Source organism: Drosophila nasuta, chromosome 2L, assembly GCF_023558535.2.
Source record: "Drosophila nasuta strain 15112-1781.00 chromosome 2L, ASM2355853v1, whole genome shotgun sequence".
NCBI lineage: Eukaryota > Metazoa > Arthropoda > Insecta > Diptera > Drosophilidae > Drosophila > Drosophila nasuta.
Window position 1 is genome coordinate 25,579,860 of NC_083455.1, and position 20,649 is coordinate 25,600,508.

Genomic DNA, 20,649 nt, shown 5'->3' on the forward strand with positions numbered 1-20,649 from the left:
AATTGGAAGACGTTTTGGTTAAATTGTTAGCTCAAAATGATGAAACTGGTAAAATGTGTATGAAAATAGTAAGCGGAAATCAATAACTTAATTTCTAATTGTTAATATTAAATTCTAATGTTCGATATAAACAATTTTATTTTTGCTGCTTCACGACACTGATTTGATTTTATGAACATATATTACATTTCTTGTATAATTAATTTAGTTAATTCAAGGCAACAACCGCATTAAAACAAAAAAACAAAACAAAAACGAACCAATTATGAACCGAAATAAAGAATGCCTTTTTTGCTCTTTCTATGCAAAGAAAAAAAATCCACATTATGTATCCTATTTGATGTATGCTTAAATTCAAAAGTTCATTTTGATTTATAAGTATAAACACAAATGTATTTTTATAATTTTCTTCATATTCAGGACCAAGACGCCAAGACGGTTTCAGCTACTCACATTATGAGCTCTCATCGACCAGATAACTGTTTGTATATGTTTTCAATCCGTTTTTAATTTCAAAAACCCTGCGATATTTTAATTTTTAAATCTCTTCACACTTGCGCATCTAATATAAATCAGTAATTTAAAAGTTGAATTCAAAGTTGTTACCATTTACATTTTAAAACACACACACACACAATATATAACGTTCGAAGATTAAACACACTAAACACAACTAAGTTAAACAGTCGCCCATATATTTGAGTTAATTGAATTAACTTAAAGAATGTCTGTAAAATCGAAACACAAAAGCTAAACTCTATTTAACAAGAAACCTGCTTTTTAACGCTGCTTTCCGCGCATTCTATTTAACAAAAGGCGATCAAAAGAAATAATGAAAATACAATTGTTAAAATCTCTCCGACAGTTATACATGATGATGATGATATTTAAATGTTTCTCAAAACACTTACTAAAATGAATATACATACATAAAATATATAATACGAAAAAAAAACAAAAGAACTATGCAACTGATAAATGAATAATATAAAATTGTATGAAATAGATACAAACGAAATAATAGAAATTATATAGACAAAAAACGGGAATATTTATACAACATAAAATGTATTATTATTATACATGTATGTATACATATTGACAAAAAAAGCAAACAAAAAACAAGATCCGTATAAATTTGAACATTTTTTATCAATAAAAAGCGAAAAGAAAAATAAAAAGATGAAAACCAAAACGAACCAACATACGAAAGACTTTTAAGTAAAAGTATATTTTGTAATTACTATTTTATATTTATATTTAATTCATATATTGTTTTGTACATTTTTAAATTGTTCATTCAAACAAGCAAGCACTCAACGGAATCATGTAGTATTTATCGATAAATGTATATCGAACGAAATGAACGAACAATTGCAAAGAAAGTTCACGCTGGAACCACAACAAGTAAAGAGATAAGATTATATTTTTCGTTTTTTATTGATAAACAATTTTGATTTAAAAATTTATGTTATTATTATTTGTAAAATTAAAATTAAGATTTCCAAAAAAATATTTGCAACTAACATTATTGTTGTTTCCAGTTCAGAATTGTTCGTATTGGAAGTTCACGATGGAACCACAGGTAAATTGCGATTAGATTTAAAATTTATTTTATTTTTTATTTGGTAAACAATTTATACATATACATAAATTCATCTTATTATTTAGACAATTAAAATTAAGATTGCTAACAAGATACATGATTTTATAACAATCATAATATGAACATTACTCTTCCAGTACACAACTGCGAGATGTTTGTACATATGGCTGTAGAGGTTGAAGGTGGATTGGAGATTGGAGGAATCCAACCGCTTCCAGTATCTAGGAAATTGAGTATTTGCGATCCGCATTCTCTGTCTTCCTGGCCAACAGCGGCGTAATGGGCTGATCACGTCTGTTGGCTTCCTCGATGCGCTTCGTCTCCTTGTCGCCATAGAGATCCAGATCCCGGCCATAATACCACACCAGCCAATCAAAGAACACGCCCATGAAGGTGAGAACTAACGGAAGTATACGTTATAGAGATAATTCAAAAAGATATTTCAATTGCTTTTCTCAACTTACAGACGGACACAAAGTTCACCGAGTAACGGAATCTGGTTTGGTCATGAAGCTGACAGTTGCCAGTGCCATTGCAAGTCTGGGTCCACACCAGGCAAGTGGAGTCAATGATGCGGCCAAAGATAATGGGACCCGGAATGAGAGCAAACAAACTGATCATCATCAATGCCAGACCCTGGGCAAACGATTTGTCCTCCGTGGACACGGCACGATAGTTGACCAAGATGGTGCCAATGCGACCAGAGCAGCCGATCCAATTGATGATCATCGAGGTGAGCGAGAACGTCCAGAATGCCGTGCTGCAGCCCTTCATGCAAACACCCGGCTCCAGGACGAGTTTGGCTATGGCACGTTTACTTCTCGACAGCAAGTCATCGTCAAAGTTTGCAGAATAATCATCGTCAAGCAAAGGCACGTCACTAAGATCGAGATTCTCGCCAGCTGTCAACGGTCTGCTGCCACTGCCAAAGTCGAGTCTATCATCCGGTATGGGTGTTGTATCGAAGCCTTGCACCAGACGCTCAGCGGTTACAAACTTTGGGAGCACAGTCAACGATTCGGTGAGGCAGGTGCAGTTGTCGTAGACCTTCGTCTCGGAATCCCAGTTACTGCAGCCGGCATGGCAGGCAGAGAAATAGGTGGTGTCGCTCTCCACGTGGCAAACCGGTGAGTAGGCGACGCCTTCGCAGCCGCAATTTGCATTGCAGTTGGTGGTCAAGTTGAATCTGAATAATGAATTCATTATTTATTACAGTTTAAGGTGCTGCCTGGGGGTTTACTTACTTGCCCACATGAGCTATGGACACAGAGTCGGGACAATAGAGGAAAGCATAGGCAATTTGACCTGCAGAACGAAACAAGATTAAATGATGCTCACTTCAGAGTAAAGTCCCATCAAACGTACCGCAAATGTAGACCAATCCCACGAAAATGTTCCACATGAGCACTTTGCTGACCGCCGGCTTCTTCTTGGTCAGCACCAGACCCGAGGTGATGACACCAACCACCATGCCCAGAATCGAAGCGGGACCCACAATAATGGTGGCCTTTTGTGCCGACTTGTGGAACATCACCTCCATGTACTTGCTGAGGAAAGTCATGAAGCCCGATGCGCTCAGAATGAAGAAGACGCCAGCAATGATGTTGAACATGAGCAGCTTGTTGCGCAGCAAACGCATCAGAGCACGTGGAAAGTCCTTCAGCTTGGGCAGATCCGCGTTGGCGCCAGCAACAACGTGATCCAGTGCAGCATTCGATGAGGAGCGACTGGTCAGTGAGAGACCCTCCTCACGTCGAAGTTCCTCAGTGCGCAGAACGTGCGGCAAGTGTGAATTGTGTTTCTCCGCATCAGTGTTTTGTTTGGGCAGCTGCTTGGGGAAGAGTGCAATCAAACCGGAAAGCAGGCACATCAATGTGCCCAGGATAACCCAGCCAAGCCACCAGGCGCCCAGCCAGCGTGGATCCTTGTCATCGATCAGCGGTGTTTTAGTCGGATCAATGAAAGTGTTGAGTGACAAAAAGCCTAGAAAGGAAGGAACAATCAGGTGAGTGAGCATTTCCATTATTTTGAGGGGATTTCACTTACCAATAAGAAAACCAACTGCCGGTCCAATCATGCGCAAAGCCATCGCAATGGACAACATGAGTGGGGTATTCGTCCGTTTAGTGTTGTCATCCAAGTATGTCTGACCCAGAGCATAGTACATTGTGTTGCCAATGCCCAGCACAAACTGGGAGCAGAAGATCAGCACGAGGGGCACATAGTTAAAGAGCGTGTCGCAATCTGGTTGCGTGTTTTCCATGCCGCACAGTTGCCCCGCTTGGCTCCTGAGAGCGTTGTCCTTCTGCGAATGCAAATAGAATTAGATTCCATGTAGAATGTTGTTTGGTTATTCCCGACTTACGGCCAGTGTAAAATTGTAGGTCGTTGCATTCTGTAGTGCATCTTGGTACTCTTGGGTCAACATCAGGACATCTTCGCCTGCGCCGTAGATAAAGTGCGGCAGCACTAAAATAAAGCAGGACAAGCCACAGATGGCAATACCCCAAGCTATCCAGCGAGGGCGATTGCGTTGACCGCCGATGTAGGACAAGATCAGCGACAACAATATCTGTGATATCTCATTGCCACTTAGAACAATGCCTGCAAGTTAGAAAGTATAAATTAGACACTTCTATGAATAGGTTCTCCAACTTGTTTGTCACTTTTACAATTATTATTCAGTTACATTATTAGCAAAGTTGAAACTCGTCATATTCTTATTGATAATTAAACTATTGAACTCGCAGTAAATAAGGCTTCAATTTTGTGTGATTGAAAAAGTATTTTCAACTTCAAATTAAGTATCCCAAATGAATATCCTAGATAATTTACATCCACCTCTTGAATTAAATTTGATTTGTTTTAAATTTGTTGCAACTTATTTCGATGCAGAATTTTGTCACAAATTTATGAGTTTTGTTGATATGATGTTTAGTAGAAATTCATTTAGAAATAAAACATCAAGGCTCATTAATTCAGCTTTTATTGATTTTTGATGTTTAATTTCTATACTAAAGTATATTAAATTAAATTTCTAAATTAAATATGAAAGCTCATTGGTAAATGAATTAATAAGCTTTGATTTTTCAATCTATATTAAATTCTTATACAAAAAGATCTGTTTCAATGTCTATCATTGCATTCTAAAAGTGTCCAACATTTTAAATTCTTGATTGTATTTTCTAGATTTCTTCTTTTTTGAGTGATAAGAAATGTTTTGTCATTCATGAAATAGGTTCTTGTTACATTCCTTTTGAATTGAACTCAACTGCTATCAAAACTGCGTAATTTCTATGCATGGAAAAGCGAGTTACATTTATAGAGTATGATTCGAATCGTAAGAATTGATTGATTGTAAGCTATCAATCAGTCGGAAATCGTTTCCTTAACTCACCTGTTGTCTGGCTGGTTATCTTGAAGCGCCTCTCCAAGGTGGTCAGTGTCACCATGAAGTACATGTAGGACATGGCTTGGATGGTGCCCAACAATCCATAAACAGCGATGAAGGTCTTGGTTGTGGCATATTTCTGCAGCCAAGCTGGATGCCAATTGCCCAGGCCACAAAGGTAGAGCTCCGATGGCGGATCCTTCCGCCTCAACTCTGGCATGTTGAATATTTGTTTTCTTTTCTTTGTGTTTGCAAATAGTTTGTCTGTTCAGTGGCTGCACTTGAGCATGTCGCGCTCTAAGATAAGATTAACAGCAAGGAGAATTTATAGCTGCAAAAATAAAATAGAAACAAAATGAAGGGAAAAGAAAAAATATCGAAGCTATTACAGATATATGACGCCTGATTGCATCATGAACTTCTCCTTGGACAACAACGATATAAACGATCTCAAAAAATAGTCGCTTAACGATGACTCTCTTCTCCACTTCAAAGTGGGTCGCATAAAAATTTAAATGGTTCGATACACGAATTCTTAGTAGTACATTGATTAGCCTAGGCGACTCTTGAGGATCATATTAGCACCGGTGCTGGCGATTAGATAAGCCCTCAGCATTGGCCATTTATTGCAGGTGAGTGTGAGCTCATAAAGTGATCTGCGGTACTCACTAATTTGTTTTTCACCAACTAATCAAAATCGCCAACTAATGCTGAGTGTTGACCTCGTGCCGAGTCAATCTTGGGCGTCTTTGAGAAACTCCTCAACTAAGGGCAGAGCAATTGACGATCCACAATACGAATATATATGTTAGACTGTCTGGTAACAAGGCTTTATCTTATCGCAAAACGTAGAGTTCCCTTAATCGAGTATACGACGCATTGGACAGTTCAATACTCGAGCAGTTCGACTATGTTTTACCCTGTTTTCAATAGGAATTAATAACAATCACTATGATTACTTTTTGCTGTAGTATACTAATAACCCAATCTCAAGTGGAGAGCGTAAAATAATTCTTGGAATGAACTTACTACACAAAAGTGACCAGCAAATGGACAGCTTACAATAAGAAAGATTAACTTTGGTCATAAATTTATAAAGTCAACAAGTATAAATTTCATTGTTCGCATAATCATTTTCGCTAGTTATGCTAGGTCAAATTTTATGGGGTTTCTTCAAGTTTTGTTAAATTTGCCTTGTTAACATTTAATTAGTTATAGAACAGTTTTGTCATATATGATTTCGTTTCTGTTGTTTGAGCTTTCAAACTAATCTTGTCATAACCTATGATCAGTTTATCGACAATAACACACTATTATCACTTAATCCGAAGCATACTTTCAGTAAAGAGGTCGAGCAATCAGTCAGTGTTTGTTTTATTGACTAAGTAAACCTGGAAATAATAGTTATCTTTGTGAAGTGTTCCTGATTTACCGCCATACGGTTATTTAGCTATTATATATGCTATAAATTATTTGTATTCCAATATTTTCCTATGAATTTTTTATGGTTTGATTGAGATATTAGATAGCCAAGTTCTACATAAAAGAACTCATTACCTCAACGATTATTTAACCATTTGGAAACTAATTGATTTTGTAGTAGAAACAGTTGAATTATATTTGAATTAAATTTGAAAATTAATTCATTTTAAAGCTGTAGCTATAAATGAGACTGACTTTATTTATAATTCATTGTTTAACTAATTGAATTTGTTGTGTTTAAATGTGTCTAACAAATTGCTCTTTAATCGATTCAGGATATTTGTTTGCCACTTCACCTTCGGCAACTCTTAAATTTGTAAATTAATTGATATTACTAAAAAAACAGTCTAATTTGATTTGGTATTAATCTTTTAACTAATTGAATTTGTTGTGTTTAATTGTGTCTTTAAATTGCTCTTTAATCGATTCAGGATATTTGTTTGCCACTTCACCTTCGGCAACTCAATGCGATACTATTTTTGTGACTATTTTGTTTAGCTTCAAGAATATTATTTACATTTTATCACAAGGTGAGCGCCAAATGCGATTAATCTTATCGGTACTCGAACGCACTTTAAATATAATTGGAAGTTGGCTCAGTTCAGCTCCTTTGCCGCGGGGCAATCTGCTTAAATGGAGGATTTGCTAATGCGAATTGAAACCGAATTGGGAACCGAACTGAGAACCGTGCAGCCGCGTGGCGCGTATCAAACTGTTGGCTTTGAATTTTGTGAAATGAGTTGGCCGGCAGGTGATAGTGTCGCTGTAGACCTTTGCGATAATTGTGGCTCGATAATACGCTATTATCATTATCACCAAAATATACGCGCTGTAAATACGGGAGAGCGATTGTGAGCGTTACTCATACGCCGCGTTGTACGCTGAGGACCCACGTGCAATTCAAATCAAATCATATTTCGTGCACAGCGAAGAAGCGCGGTTTATTCGAACAAGAGTGCAACTGTGCATCAAGCAGCAACAGCAATAACATAACAATAACAAAATGCGACAATGACACTATTACTATTAATGTTCTCCTCTTGTCCGTCCCCGTCTTTGTGCTCGACTTAGTTCAGCTCAGTTTTCAGCTCTCGTGATTAGATTTGTAAGTGAATTAGCAGCTATGTTTATTGCGATGCAACGAGGTCAGCTTCAGCAGTTTATCGCTCGGCATAACCCTTCACATAGAGCTCTGGCTCATTGGAGGAGGGGAATTTCTTGGGTCGTCCTATGCTGAGGAGCATGGACAAACCGACACCCAATATGATCAGCAATAAGACTATAGCAAACAGAATCTGAGTGACGCTTGGTGTGAGGAAATTCTGGCAAAGCCAACAGCTCTTTGCCACATAGTCCAAATCCATCGGTGTAAATTCATTTGCTGCGAAATAATTGATTAACTTCAAGTATAATTTAAAAAAGTTAACTCACGATCCATCTCGACATCCATGTAAAACATGGAGAATGTGAGGCTAGAACCCTGCTCGGAGTAAAGATTCATTTCGTGACAGCAGAAGCTAAACTTTCTGCCATAGAACAACAGATCGCGAGCTTTAAAATGTTGTTTGTAGAAGTGCATGCGCCAAATGTGCCAATTGCCCGAAACAGGCAACACATCGATGGCCAGCGGACCCATCGAAGTGGCAATTTCCACAACGTATCCTTTTAGAATGTTGCTGGCATCGGCCAGTGTCAATTTCAGTGGTGCTTCGCTGCTGTCTAAGATCTCGACTTGGGTGCGTTTGAAGTTCATGATCTGGCCGCGTTGTATCGCCTCGGCAAACATGATCTTCTGGATGGAGACAACGGCCATCAAGTTACGCAACACTTTTGCCTCTTGAGGACGTTGGCTTGCGGTTGGTTCCACAGTTCGCATCAATTCCTGGCGATTCTTTTTGCTAGCATCTCGATTGCGACGTCGCTGTTGTGCTTCGAATTCCTCAAAGTGAGCTGTGTAGATTTGCACAAGTGGACAGTCTTTAAGCCGCTCCGAAATGGATTTCATAAAGCTATCTGTTAAGAGAGGAATTCCAATTTTAATTAAGGAAATCCAATGGCTTTGTTACATACCATGTTTGTTTAATTGGCCATCCGTAAAGTTAAAGATGTGTATCTCATGAGGCACACAGGTTGTTTGAAGCAACGATGTTGCACTATCCCAGATTAAAGTCCGATTGCGCAGCTCAGCGAATGTTTTTAGAGCAGCCAAGGGTTGATGCACTTGGCTGTAGTAGTTGAAAGGCTTCACCTGACGCAGAAAGGGAAAACAATCGAGTTCCAGGCAGCTAAAGTCCTTTGAAGTTAGCTGCAACCAGAATGCAGTTATACTTGGAATTGAAGTTGCAAATGTCACTTACGTCGTTCGCAAAGTATGCAATTATCATACGTGGAGTCGCCTCCTTTGGCTGCAGCATTTCCACAAGCGTTTCCGGGCTCACATATTCAAAAATACTCCGTGATTTGGGTCTGCGTGCAGCATGCAAAAGTTTTTGTTATTTTAGTGGCAAGTAATTAGTGTTCCTCTGCAAATTCACTCACAATTTAACGCCCCAAATTATGGCTGGCGGTGTTACCGGCAATTCTGCTGCAACAAAAGCGCCTAGAATTAGCAAAAAGTTAATTAAACGCATGCTCAAAAACATGAGAAAGGTTGTGACTTTATTTTCGGACTGCAAGTAAACACAATGTTTATTAAAAATAGTTTGACTTTTTTTTTATATGTTGTATTTTACAAAGCTTGTTAAGTTTTTTCTTGCTTTTCCATTTTATATTGCTTTCTCCACATTAATATGCAAACCTCCATTTTGTTTTTATTGTTAAGCGAACGAATCCTAGTGAATTCCAAATGCATAGCTGTTAGCTTTTTGTCAGGTAGCTGCATAAGTCTAGCCTCGTGTAGCAGTCAGCAACTGATCGCGTGTTGCAGATGTACACAAGCTTAGCAACATGTTGCGTGCACAAGAGATTCAACTGCCGCTGTCAACATTAGAGGTGTCGTCGTGCTTTGAAAGATGTTGCTAAGCAGCCGAGCGCTCTTTGGAACATGTTGCTCGCTGTTTAACTGACTTACTTGGCCACATGTTGCAGTGCGAAAGCAAGCAATAATGTTGAAATCACGTAGCGGAAAAAAGGGAATGGGATATAGCGATAAGATAGCTGGAGAATGCTTATCAAAAAAACGCAAGGTGCGCTCACAGAATAGCGCTCCATCACCTGTATTCAGTATATAAACGACAATCGCATCGAATAGTCGCGCGAATATGAAACTAAATAAGTGATAACAGTGTGCGCATTAAGTATACGAACCGTAAAACGAATTAATCAAATTATCGAATTTCGAATAAACTAATTACGAAATGGCGCAAAATACGCGAAATTCAGACATGTCACAAATAGCAGTGAATGCCAATAATATTCCAGATGGTGCGTTTTTTAAATGTTTTTTTTTTCGTAGAATTGAAGTGTATTAATCTCTCGCATTTGCTTCTTCGCAGATAGCGTCGATTGTGGCATCATCGGATTGGGCTGGTGTCGTGGCCCCGCCTGCCAGAAATACGCCCGCCTACGCACCTTCATCATAGTGCTCCTCAGTTCCGGTCTGCTGCAGGGAGCTTGCGAATTGTATTTCCGGGTCTCGGCCAAACAGGCCGCCTTCCAGTATGGCTACAATCCTCTCCTAGTCGGTGAGTAAGCCACACACACAAAAACAACACGAACTTATCGCAAAAAATGGGAATTTGCTGTGTAGTTGTGTGTGGTAGGTGTTGGCCTCAATGGTCGTCGAATGGGGCTGAGGTTTTCCAGATAGAACGAATGCTTTATCAGTTTTGCGATATTGTTTATTATGCTGTGAGAGTGTGTGCGTATTCGTCATCAGATATAATGGTGTGTGTGCGTTTGTGTACGTGTGTGTTATGGCTGGATTTCAAAATGTGTAATCATAACAACAATTGGCCACATTTTGATCGAAGTTGTCCAACACGTTTACAGTTACGATTACTCAGAATTACGCGTAGTCTGCCTTTTGTACCACTCTCTGCCGATGCTGAATGATGGAGTGATTGACTGACTGATTGACAGACAATGTTTGTTTAAGATTTGAAAAATATAAGTGACATTTACTGCAGTTGTTTTGAATGCCTTGTTATTCGTCCTGAGCTGTCCTGTTATCCGTCTGCATATATGAATTTAACTGAATTGTTATTCAGGCAAAAGCTTTTTATATCATATGCACACATATATTAGATTAACTTTTGCTTAAAACGAGATTATAAATAGATTTTAAGGATGTATCCTTAAACAAAACACTTCAAAATGTACCTGAAATATGCAAATGTTTATAAAGTTTGATTTATTGCATTGCAAATGGATCAGAAATACAGAAGGAGAAGTCAAATATGTATTTAAATACTAATTTTAAAGATGTATACTAATATATCAAGTATACGCCTTGTATCAGCTTTTAAGAGTAGAAGCTCACAGGAGCGAAAGTTTAAAGTGTAGCAAGTTTTACTAAATTATTTTCAGCCAATCTTCATTATGTATAAAAGGATGTGTTTTCCATTCGCTCAACTGCTGCTTTCACTGTGAATAATAATCTTTATTCCTGTTTAGTTCTTATTGGTGACACTTGCTTTTTTAATTTCCATTCCTTATGCCTTATTAATTATTATTCTTTTTGCTTTTATTTCCATTCCTTATTTCTTATTAATACTTATTCTCTATTTTAATCGAAAATCATTTCTCTTTCTACAGATTGGCTGCTGGTGAGCAGCGGTCTCTTCCAGGCTGTGTTTGCATTGGCCTTTGCCTACTGGGCAGATGTCTATCATCCCATCAAATGGCTCGTTGGCACGCTGATGCTACAGTCTGTGACCTGCGTCATTGCCGTGATACCCTCGATTATGAACTTGTAAGTAAGAAAAGAGTTTTAAAACTGTAACAAAGTTTAACCTTCTAACCTTTCTCTATTTAGTGCCGATGGCGTCAAGGCGCAGGATGCCTTGGTGGATGCCAATCTGTGCTCCACATCGCTGGCACAGTTCCAGAAGCTGACACTGACCGAGGAGCAAAGCAGCACCTTGACGCTGGCCATGCTCTTTGTGCTCCAGCTTGCCTTGGGCATGGGCTCGTTGGCCTATTACACACTAGGAGTGAGCTACATCGATGACAATTCGTTGTCCCAGGACAGTCCAGCTGTGATTGGCGTCATCCTCGCTGCCAGAGCGTTTGGACAGCAGATTGGCTCATTTCTGGTGCTCGGCGTGGGATTGACGAATGTTGGCTGGTGGCTGGGCTGGATTATCTTGGCGCCGTGTATTTTTGTGGGTGCCGTGTTGCTTGGACTCTTCCCCAAGCGACTGCCCAAGACAGTGATACACCAGGCAGCTCAGCGGATTATGGAGCAGACGAATTTGCGCGGCTTTGGCAGCCAGTTCTCCACTTACATGGATGACACGAACTTTTGGCCATCGCTGAAGCGTCTCTTCTCCAATCGGCTGCTCATGGTGAATCTGATGAGCATCATGTTTCTGCAGAGCGGTGTGCTCAACTACACGCTGCAGGAGGAGACCTATTTGCAGAGTCGCTTCTTTCTGCCCTACAACGAGCAGGATGGTCTCGCCCAGGAATGGCGCTCCTCCTTTGTCTCCTTCTTCCTTCGACCACCCGTCATGGCCATGGGCATGATTGTCGCCGGTTTAATCATCTCCAAGGCGCAGCTCTCGGCACGCACCATCACGGGCATCAACATTAGTCTGGGACTCAAACTGGTTGCCATCTTTGTGGCCTACATCTTCATCAGCTGCGATGTAGGACCAGTTGCTGGAGTGGTTGGAGGCAAGCTCACGCAACCTTATTGTGCCAGTCAATGCCTCTGCACACCGACTGCCTTCATGCCTGTTTGTCCGGAGAATAGCACGGTTACTTACTTCTCACCCTGCTACGCTGGGTGTACTCAGAAGTCCACCATCAACAGCTTCAGTTTGTACGAAGGATGCAGCTGCATGGGAGATCAGACAACCAACGTCGCTGGCACTTCGAGGGCCACGGCTGGCGCCTGCAGCGCTGCCGCTTGCCAGAGCAAGATCATCATCTTCCAGGTGCTCAGCATCTCGGCTGCCTTTATGGTAGGCATGAGCGCCATTGGCAAGACGTTGATCACGTTGCGGGCGGTGCTGCCACAGGATAAGACTTTGGCTCTTGGCTTTGAGCTGATGCTGGTCGGACTCTTTGCTTATGTGCCAGCGCATCTCAGCTACGATCTTGTGACACGTAAGTGAAGATATAACTTTAATAATCGATAGTTGGGTAGCGATTTAAGGGTTTGTTGTATGCGTAAACAATCTCTGAATTGCTCCAAACATCGTAAACAAATTAGACATCTGATTGTAATCCTTGCTCTCTTAAAAAGTAGATCATTTATTTATTTCAATTGCCTCTTTTTGTAAGGGCTTAACTTCTATCTTTTAACTTGCCTAAAATCAACTTTAAAGTAGATCATTTATTTAATTCAATTACCTCTTTTGGCAGCTTTTTAACTTGCATATTTAAAGTATCCTAGACTCAACTTTAAAGTGGCTAATTTCTTTATTGCAATTAGCTCATTTTGTAACTTTTTCACTTCCATCTTTAAAGTATCCTAGACTCAACTTTAAAGTAGCTAATATCTTTCATTCAATTGCCTCTTTTTGTAACCTAAATTTTTTCAATTTTCAAGTTGATCAGTTAGAAGCATAAATGGAATTCAATTAATGGAAAAAGCTTAAGGAAAGAGTGTAGATGTTCTTTTAAAGTGAACTCTAAATTGAATTCAATTGAAGAATATACTTAAGGATTCTAGAGAGTAGATGTCCTTTTAACGTAAACTCTATGCGGAATTCAGCATAGATTCAAATTCCTCATACTTTTTGCCTTAAAGTGATTTATACCTTGTTCTTCCTTCCACTTAATTTCTCTCCTATATTCCCTTCTACATTCTCCTTTATTGCCTCCTTTAACTGAACTCAATGTATGCTCCTTGTTTGTCCCCTTTTTAAATTGCATAATTCCTTACCAAACGTTATCTAATCGTCCTGAAAGGAAGCCTGCTAACTTTATCTTATTCCATCCTTGAGCAACAGCTGCATCTCGTTACATAATTGCTTTTACATCATGCTCTGCTCTCTATTTTCTCGACAGGCACCACCTGCGTCTACTGGGCACCCAACTACGAGCGCTGCCTGCTGCGCGAGACGCCCAAGCACGGCAACATCCTGGACATCCTGACAGCCAGTCTCATCTTGGTGGCCGTCTTCTTTGACGTGCTGGTCTTCATCTTTGCCAAGGGTCTCAACCTCTACAACTGCAAGGTAACGGACAATAACTACACCCCCTCGCTGTATGCTCCGGTGCCACATGAGGACACCCCCTCGCACTCTGCTCCTGTCTCGACAATGGCCAGAGGCGGCAGCCCTGAAACAGCAACAACAGCAGCTTCCAACTCACCCATGCAACGTCGTGATGCACCGCAGGCTCTGGAGCTGCGTCCCGAAGCAACCGTATTCCGGCATCCCAGTTCATTGACCGACTCCTCCGGTAACCAAAGCATCGTTGAACCGAATGGCAGCGGCGTCACCTACGCTCAGGTTGTCTTTCCTCCCGACAAGCGCAAGCCTGTCGATGGCAGCACCAGTCCCAAGCGTCTGGCCGTGCCCGCCAATGTGCCATTGCATCATCTTTCGGAAACCGATGTGCGCACTCAGCTGGGCACCCTCAAGTCCTTTAATCCTGCCCAGCCGCATGCGGAGCAACCAGAGTCACCAGGTCACGATGTGCCTGGCAACGTCAACGTCGTTTCTCCGCAACCAAAGGCAACTGCAGCTTCGACTACGTCTGCAAATCAACCCGAGGAACTGGATTTCAGGCCACAAAGTCCTGAAACAGATTTTTAAGGACTTTTCACAAATTGTTTTATTTTTCTTACTTTCGATTGTTAGTCTTTAATTGAACGCGTTTTGTATTCGTAGCATTAACATTTGATTATTTATAGCATAACGAGTATGTCAGCATTATTTTCCATGTCATTATCCACAAGTGCTGCACTTTAAAATACCCTGTAATAAGATATCCTGCAAAGAACTAGCACTTAAATACCAAATACACAATTCATCATAATCATAAGCGAATAACAATGAATAAATACCGAAACAAAATACACAAATTCGTCCTTTTTAATCTTTTGGGCACTATCTAGAATGAAAAAGGAAATTAATTCAGGATCGCAGTTTTTTGGTTAAAAAACTAGTCGAAATCACAAAATCAAGGATAACTCAAGAACCGCTAGGACGATTTGGATGTCCTTTGGCGGGATGATAGTCCTCGTCAATATACTTCGTTTGACACAGGACTCGCAAGGATCCGACAGGATATGGCGGAGATATGCGCTATTTTTTGTATTCGAAAAAGTTCTTGCATTTCGGCTCGTGTAAGGATATTCGTCCTTTTGATGGTGTCAATCGGTTTATATGTATAAGAGTTATCCTTGTGCCAAAGGACATTTCGATCGCCCTTCAAATGGCCGAGATACAGCGGATTTTCCAAGATTTTGCCATTTTTTCTATGCCTCCCCCTTGAAAAAATTTGAACTCTTTTTTCTTAAGAGATCCTTAAAATCCTTAAATGCCAATCGATAGTCCTCGTTACTCTGATTACAAAAAGGTATGTCCTTACCAGATCCTTAAGGATTTGACCGAGTTATAGCTAAAAAACGAAAAATGTATGCTCATTATTTGTTTTTTATTGCATACTTTAAGGGGCAGCCATACAAAGCATTTAATGCAATACAAAATCAGTCATAACTCCGCCATATCCTTGCGCATTTTCAAAGGACATGTTTTGCTGGGATCGTAAGGATCAACTCTATCGATTGGCATCAAAAAAATATGGGGTCATCTAAGAATCCAACACTTGGAATTTTTTCGGCCGCGGCTTATGAGGAAATGGTAAAATTTGCAAATTCTAGGATATCTCGAGAACCGCAAGGACGATTGGAATGTCCTTTGGCAGGATGGTAGGTCTCATCAATATCTCTCATTTGACATGGGACTCGCAAGGATCCGACAGGATATGGCCGAGATATACGCTATTTTCTGTATTCAAAAAAGTCCTTGTAACTTTGTTGATTCAAGGATATTCGTCCTTTTGATTATGCCACTCAGTTTGTATCGATAAGAGATATCCTTGTGCCAAAGGACATGCCGATCGTCCTTCAAATGGTAGAGATACGGCTGATTTTCCAAGATTTCGCCATTTTTTCCATGCCTACCCCTTGAAAAAATTTGAAAATTTTTCTTTTGAAAAATCCTTAAAATCCTTGATTGCCAATCGATAGTTTTGTTCACGTTGATTATAAAAAGGTAAGTCCTTGACATATCCTTGAGAATTGGCTGAGTTATGGCTAAAAAACAAATATTGTGTAAACATTTTTCGTTTTTATTGCATACTTTTAGGAGCAGCCATACAATTTTGTAGCCAATACAAAATCAGTCATAATTCGGCCATATCCTTGCGCATTTGCAAAGGACAAATATGTTCAAGATCGCAAGGACCAAATCTAGCGACTGGCATTTAAAATCCATCTAAGAATCCAACATGAAATTTTTCAGTCGAGTGCCAAAGAAAAAATTGAAAGTAATTTTTTTTCCAATTATCTTGAAAACCTTCAATATGAATCGATAGTACTTGATGTCTGATTGCAAAAAAGTAGATCCTTGAATGAATTATGGCTAAAAAAAAACGAATGTCCTTTGTCGAAGTCCCAGGAATAAAAACGATTGATTGTTTTGGATTTTTGTTTGGTTTTTATTATAATTGTATTGTTTCCTTTAGTTTAATATATATGTTTTGCATTTGATTTATTTGTTTTAATCTTTTTTGTTGATCGCTTACAAACTAATTAATAAATTAATAGTTAGACTTAAAAAAGATACTTAACGCGTCTAAATCAATCATGGGGGAGCAAAAATAAAACATGAAAAGCAAACGCATGACAAAGGTCCTTAAATAAAAAAAAAAATAAAAAATAAAAGAAAACAAAAGAATACTTTAAAACAATTACTTTAGTTGGATGGCTGCGACAGGGTTGCCACCTGCCATCACTGAATGCCCCGTCGAGTGCGTCCCTTAGATCGCAAGTTTTGTTGCACTTTAGTGTAGAGTTGTTTTTTTTTTGTAGTTGATAGTTGAAACATATTTTGTTTTGTTTCTCGCCAACCTTAGACAAATTGAGTCTCCGCAGGTGGCATTCTTGCGTTGCATGTTGCAAGGATGTGCTGACAAAACTTGGGGCATCTACGGGTTGCATCTACGGCGTGCATTCAGTCGAGGCAGGTGGTCAACACACTTTCTCTGTTATTTAATTTCAGTTTTAGCTAGTTAATGCTCTTCATTTGTTTATGCTTTTGCTTTCATTTCTTGTTGTTCTTGTTGTAGTAGTTGTTGTGGCTATGCGGCAGAGAGTGTGAAAGAGAGTAACAGAAATCTTACAACAGATTTGCTTTTTCTTGCGATTATACAAAAATTCGAAATTAATATTAATTATTAACTAAATATTTGCAATAACAATAAAAAATAGGACGACTTTTGCTTATCATAATATACATTCATTTGAGGCTTCTAAATAAGCCTTCTTCATCTTCTTCTTCTTTTCATTCTCTTTTCTGCCTGCTGCATTTTTCATATTCTTCTTCTTGCATGTTTGCATATAGTTTATAGAGGGGAAATTGGGGGGGTTGTGGTGCATACTTTTAAAGTTTCACACGCATTTCAAATTGTTGTTTTCGATTAGCTTTCACACATAGTTTTTTTGTTTATGTTTACATATATTTACAATAATTCCATTAATTAATCAGATAATTAGATATTTGTTTCGCATGTGTGTGTGTGTGTTGCGGGGTGTGTGTGAGTGTATGTGTGTGTGTGAAAATACAGAATCTCAAAATAGTCTAAAAGTACTACAACATTTTCTACGAGCGTGTGGTTTTTAATTATCTTTTGTTTTCATTTAATTAATTTGAAACATGCATTTTAGTTAATCAAATTTTTTGTTTTGTATTGATAATTAAATCATTAAATTATAAAAATAGCAGCTGTATTACATATTTATGTATCTATATAATCAGTGTTTTCTTTTTGTTTTTCTTTATCAATTAGAATTAAGTGAATAAAATTGTTGATCTCTGCTGCTGTTGTTGACGCTCTTTCTTCAACTGACTCTCAATGTAATTTAATGTATTATTTTTTAGCGCTTGCTTCGATATTTTCTTGCTTTGCTTTTTGCTTTTTACAATTTACAATGCACAATGCAAATTATCACATATTTTTCTATATATTTCCGTTTCCGTTCCCTTTTCGCAATCTACCTTCTTTCTGCCAACTATTTTCTTCACATCATTTTTGCATTTTTTGTTATATTTTTGCATTTTGTTGTTTCATTATTAGTTCTTGGCTCAAATTCTACTTCTAGCGGTTTAAGTATGTGTTTGAGGCCAAATTGTGTATGTGTGTGAGTGTGTTTGTGTGTATTTATTATTCATATTTGATTTGCACAACTTCCTTCGAGCTTCTACTTAATAACATGGAAACAAAATGCAATAAACAAACAAATAAAAAGAGCGTTTAAAATTAAATAAAACAGAATTGATGTGTGTTTATATGTTATTATGTTAACTGAACCTGAATGTTAATTCGCGCAGCAGCGCTCACTGTTAAAACAAAAAAAACTGTCTGTTTACAGCGCCGTCGTTAACAGTCGCAGCCAGACTGTTAACACGCAGTCTATCCGCCTATGTCTATGTCTATATGTGTGTGTATGTATGGGTATGTGTGGGTTGTATGTGTATGTATATGTGTGAAGGTATGTGTTAAACAAATATCACAATCGAGAAATTAACAAAATGGCGGCTGCAGCAGCAATGCTACCGCACAGCAACAGCAGCAATAGCAGCGACAGCGACGCAACTTTAACAGCAAAATGTTATGCTGTTCACTCCTCTCTCTCTCTTGCTCTTTTTGAGCTTTTGTAATACTTTTGTTACTTGCTTGGGTGTTGGTGTTGTTGTTGTTGCGGTTAAAGTTGCTGCCGCTGCTGCTGCTGTCGTTGATGCGTTGCTGTTGGGGGGATTCTTGTTGTTGTTTTTTGGCTGCTATCGCTTTGTCTCTGTCTCAATTTTCTTGCAGCTTTTGCTTTTGGTTTTGTTTTTTTTTGCTTTTGTTTTGCGGCTACAACAAATTTCGACAAAGTTGAGTTGACATCTTTCATTATTTCGACATTCCAGTGCCCAGGACAAGGGGCCACTTAGCATTTTGTTGTTTTTGTGTTGTTTTTTCTTTAAATTACGCATAAAACAAACTATAACAAGCAGCGAGCGCTTAGGACATTGGTCCATTTGTGCTGACGACCGCTGGCGCGACGCCGCTGCTGCCGTTAGTCGCTGCCTGCTGCTGCACTGCATCGACAACTGAGACGGCTGCGTCGACGCCGACGACGACGCTGCTGCCGCCGTTCTCAGCGCTGCCATTGGCGAGTATTGTGGCTGGCGCTGCCGACGTCGCTGGACTGGTTGCTGCCGCTGTCGACGTCGCTGCCGCTGCTGCGGTGACTGTTGCTGCTGTTGGCGCCGCTTGAATCGCGGGCGTTGCGGGGGGTGCGGCAACGGCGGCGGGCTGCTGACTGCCTGCGATCTGCAGCTGCATTTGCAATTGTTGCAGCGTCTCCGGCGACATGTTCGATTTGAGTATGTTGTTCTCAAGCTCCAGATTCGAGATCTTATCCATCAGCTCGGAGATGCGCTCTTTCAACACTTCCACCTCCTCGCGCACCGCAATCATGAGATGCGATTTGACCAGATCCTGTAATACAAAGCGAAAATTTAATATTAGTAAAGGTGAAGTAAGTTAAATTAATTACATATTCATTTTCTTAAAAAGAGCTTTCGTTTATTTAACACCTGTGTTGAGGTGTGACCGCAATAATAATAATAATTGTCATTTGGTTACTCTTCGCTTAACATTAACAGCTGTCTGCTGATCGAACATGTTGCATAACAGCGTTACGCGCTGTTAACTGCACGCAGTTCAACAGTGCGTTAACAGCGATCGTTTATCGATATCGATAGCCATAAAAAAGCATGGTGTCATATTTAAAATGAACAGGACAACGAAAAATCGATGTGAGCGCATTAAATGTCAAAGTCAACTCGACTCGACTCATTCATAAATTATTTTCGATGTTTGCTCAGCAGCATGTGGCGTGTTTTATTTGCGCAAAAGCGCAAAGCAATTTCAAAGAAATGTTATTGAAAGGTAAGTATGGGAAGGGAAAGGGGATGCGCAGGGGGCGTGTAATTTCGTGGCCAATGTCAATGCCAACACGCCACGCGTGCCCCGTGCCCGCGTGTGTTTGGCAGTGTCATGAAAATTTAGTATTGCCATTAAGCGATGCCAACACACACAAAAAAAAAAAAAAAACAGTAAAAGCAGCGACAGATTTCTGTACAACTGTCGCCCCCTGGCGTCATCTTATTGTCTCCCTCTCACTCACACACCTGCCGTTGGCGGTTGCATGTGCTGCTGTTTGTGGCACGTGCAACAGCAGCAAGCAGGCAGGTGAGTTTTTTTTTATTTTTTCTTTATTTCGCTGCCACTCAACTTATACCTAGTTCCGTTTTGATTTTTTCCCGTTTGCTATAAATAAACGCATCTCTCGCTTTTTAGCCAATTTCACATCAAGTTTGTTGCTGTGATTTTGGCCTGATTTTCACTCTCCCAAATAAAAGTCCACAAACGAACTAAGGAATATTCTCGATCAGGCAGCATGCATCAAAAATCACGTCACAGTGAAAACAAGAAAGAAAAAAAAATCGCTTCAACTATATTTTTGTTGCCACGTTGGCAAATCGCTCGCGTTTCACGCGCGTTTCGTGTGCGATTTTTCTCTTAGTCATAGCCAAGTAAACAACGGCGGTAAATCAAAAAGAATTATGGGCTTCGGAGGAATGAGGCATGGCCGTCTCGCATGTTCACACAATCGCCGCCGTACGCTTCATTCTTTTTGGCAAAATGCTCAAAATCTACAATTGGCACTCTCTATAAATATTTGCACGTTTTTATTTTGAAAATTATGTATATAATC

General features: G+C 39.6%; 4 protein-coding genes across 8 annotated transcripts in view; 1 reads left to right on the forward strand and 3 right to left on the reverse strand.

Moving 5' to 3' along the window:
* Positions 1 to 1,827: 1,827 nt before the first annotated feature.
* Positions 1,828 to 7,200, reverse strand: LOC132798867 (solute carrier organic anion transporter family member 4C1). Of its 2 annotated transcripts, none has more exons than XM_060810866.1 (8): positions 7,053 to 7,200; positions 5,004 to 5,328; positions 3,972 to 4,210; positions 3,653 to 3,911; positions 2,972 to 3,589; positions 2,851 to 2,911; positions 2,071 to 2,792; positions 1,828 to 2,006 (listed from the first exon to the last, which is right to left on the reverse strand). In XM_060810866.1, exons 2-8 carry the CDS (start codon positions 5,215 to 5,217, stop codon positions 1,828 to 1,830), a joined length of 2,292 nt encoding a protein of 763 aa, XP_060666849.1. In that variant the 5' UTR covers positions 5,218 to 5,328; positions 7,053 to 7,200. The 2 variants fall into 2 exon arrangements, with proteins under 2 accessions (XP_060666849.1, XP_060666847.1); XM_060810864.1 differs by having other exon boundaries at positions 6,997 to 7,200.
* LOC132798866 (solute carrier organic anion transporter family member 2B1) lies at positions 3,488 to 14,673 on the forward strand. 3 transcript variants are annotated; one of them, XM_060810862.1, is made up of 5 exons: positions 3,488 to 3,611; positions 9,974 to 10,162; positions 11,235 to 11,391; positions 11,455 to 12,752; positions 13,659 to 14,673. In XM_060810862.1, the coding sequence occupies exons 3-5, from the start codon at positions 11,339 to 11,341 to the stop codon at positions 14,408 to 14,410; spliced, it is 2,103 nt and encodes a 700-aa protein (XP_060666845.1). In that variant the 5' UTR covers positions 3,488 to 3,611; positions 9,974 to 10,162; positions 11,235 to 11,338; the 3' UTR covers positions 14,411 to 14,673. The 3 variants fall into 3 exon arrangements, with proteins under 3 accessions (XP_060666845.1, XP_060666846.1, XP_060666844.1); XM_060810861.1 differs by lacking the exon at positions 3,488 to 3,611 and adding an exon at positions 9,693 to 9,902; XM_060810863.1 differs by lacking the exon at positions 9,974 to 10,162 and having other exon boundaries at positions 3,521 to 3,611.
* Positions 7,395 to 9,187, reverse strand: LOC132798869 (V-type proton ATPase subunit S1). Its single transcript, XM_060810871.1, has 5 exons — positions 9,018 to 9,187; positions 8,837 to 8,945; positions 8,550 to 8,784; positions 7,911 to 8,492; positions 7,395 to 7,860 (listed from the first exon to the last, which is right to left on the reverse strand). Exons 1-5 carry the CDS (start codon positions 9,119 to 9,121, stop codon positions 7,640 to 7,642), a joined length of 1,251 nt encoding a protein of 416 aa, XP_060666854.1. The 5' UTR covers positions 9,122 to 9,187; the 3' UTR covers positions 7,395 to 7,639.
* A 2,964-nt stretch (positions 14,674 to 17,637) lies between the features above and the next one.
* The window catches only part of LOC132795445 (protein bunched, class 2/F/G isoform), a 133,379-nt gene continuing 130,367 nt past the window's right edge, over positions 17,638 to 20,649 (reverse strand). For both annotated transcript variants that reach the window (XM_060806152.1, XM_060806156.1), the window contains one exon: positions 17,638 to 19,367. In XM_060806152.1, the coding sequence (XP_060662135.1) occupies positions 18,888 to 19,367 (480 nt within the window). In that variant the 3' untranslated portion in view covers positions 17,638 to 18,887. The remainder of the gene's footprint in view (positions 19,368 to 20,649) is intronic.

What these genes read in the sequence shown, in the direction of transcription:
- LOC132798867 (XM_060810866.1), bottom strand. Translation starts at nt 5,217, where the DNA reads ATGCCAGAGTTGAGGCGGAAGGATCCGCCATCGGAGCTCTACCTTTGT. An exon ending in GGCAGTTGGTTTTCTTATTG is followed by an intron (nt 3,590 to 3,652) that starts GTAAGTGAAATC and finishes CTTCCTTTCTAG; the next exon opens with GCTTTTTGTCACTCAACACT. An exon ending in GGTGAACTTTGTGTCCGTCT is followed by an intron (nt 2,007 to 2,070) that starts GTAAGTTGAGAA and finishes TACTTCCGTTAG; the next exon opens with TTCTCACCTTCATGGGCGTG.
- LOC132798869 (XM_060810871.1), bottom strand. Translation starts at nt 9,121, where the DNA reads ATGTTTTTGAGCATGCGTTTAATTAACTTTTTGCTAATTCTAGGCGCT. An exon ending in TTGCATACTTTGCGAACGAC is followed by an intron (nt 8,785 to 8,836) that starts GTAAGTGACATT and finishes TTCTGGTTGCAG; the next exon opens with CTAACTTCAAAGGACTTTAG. An exon ending in TGGCCAATTAAACAAACATG is followed by an intron (nt 8,493 to 8,549) that starts GTATGTAACAAA and finishes CTCTCTTAACAG; the next exon opens with ATAGCTTTATGAAATCCATT.
- LOC132798866 (XM_060810861.1), top strand. Translation starts at nt 9,836, where the DNA reads ATGGCGCAAAATACGCGAAATTCAGACATGTCACAAATAGCAGTGAAT. An exon ending in ATACCCTCGATTATGAACTT is followed by an intron (nt 11,392 to 11,454) that starts GTAAGTAAGAAA and finishes TTCTCTATTTAG; the next exon opens with TGCCGATGGCGTCAAGGCGC. An exon ending in CAGCTACGATCTTGTGACAC is followed by an intron (nt 12,753 to 13,658) that starts GTAAGTGAAGAT and finishes TTTTCTCGACAG; the next exon opens with GCACCACCTGCGTCTACTGG.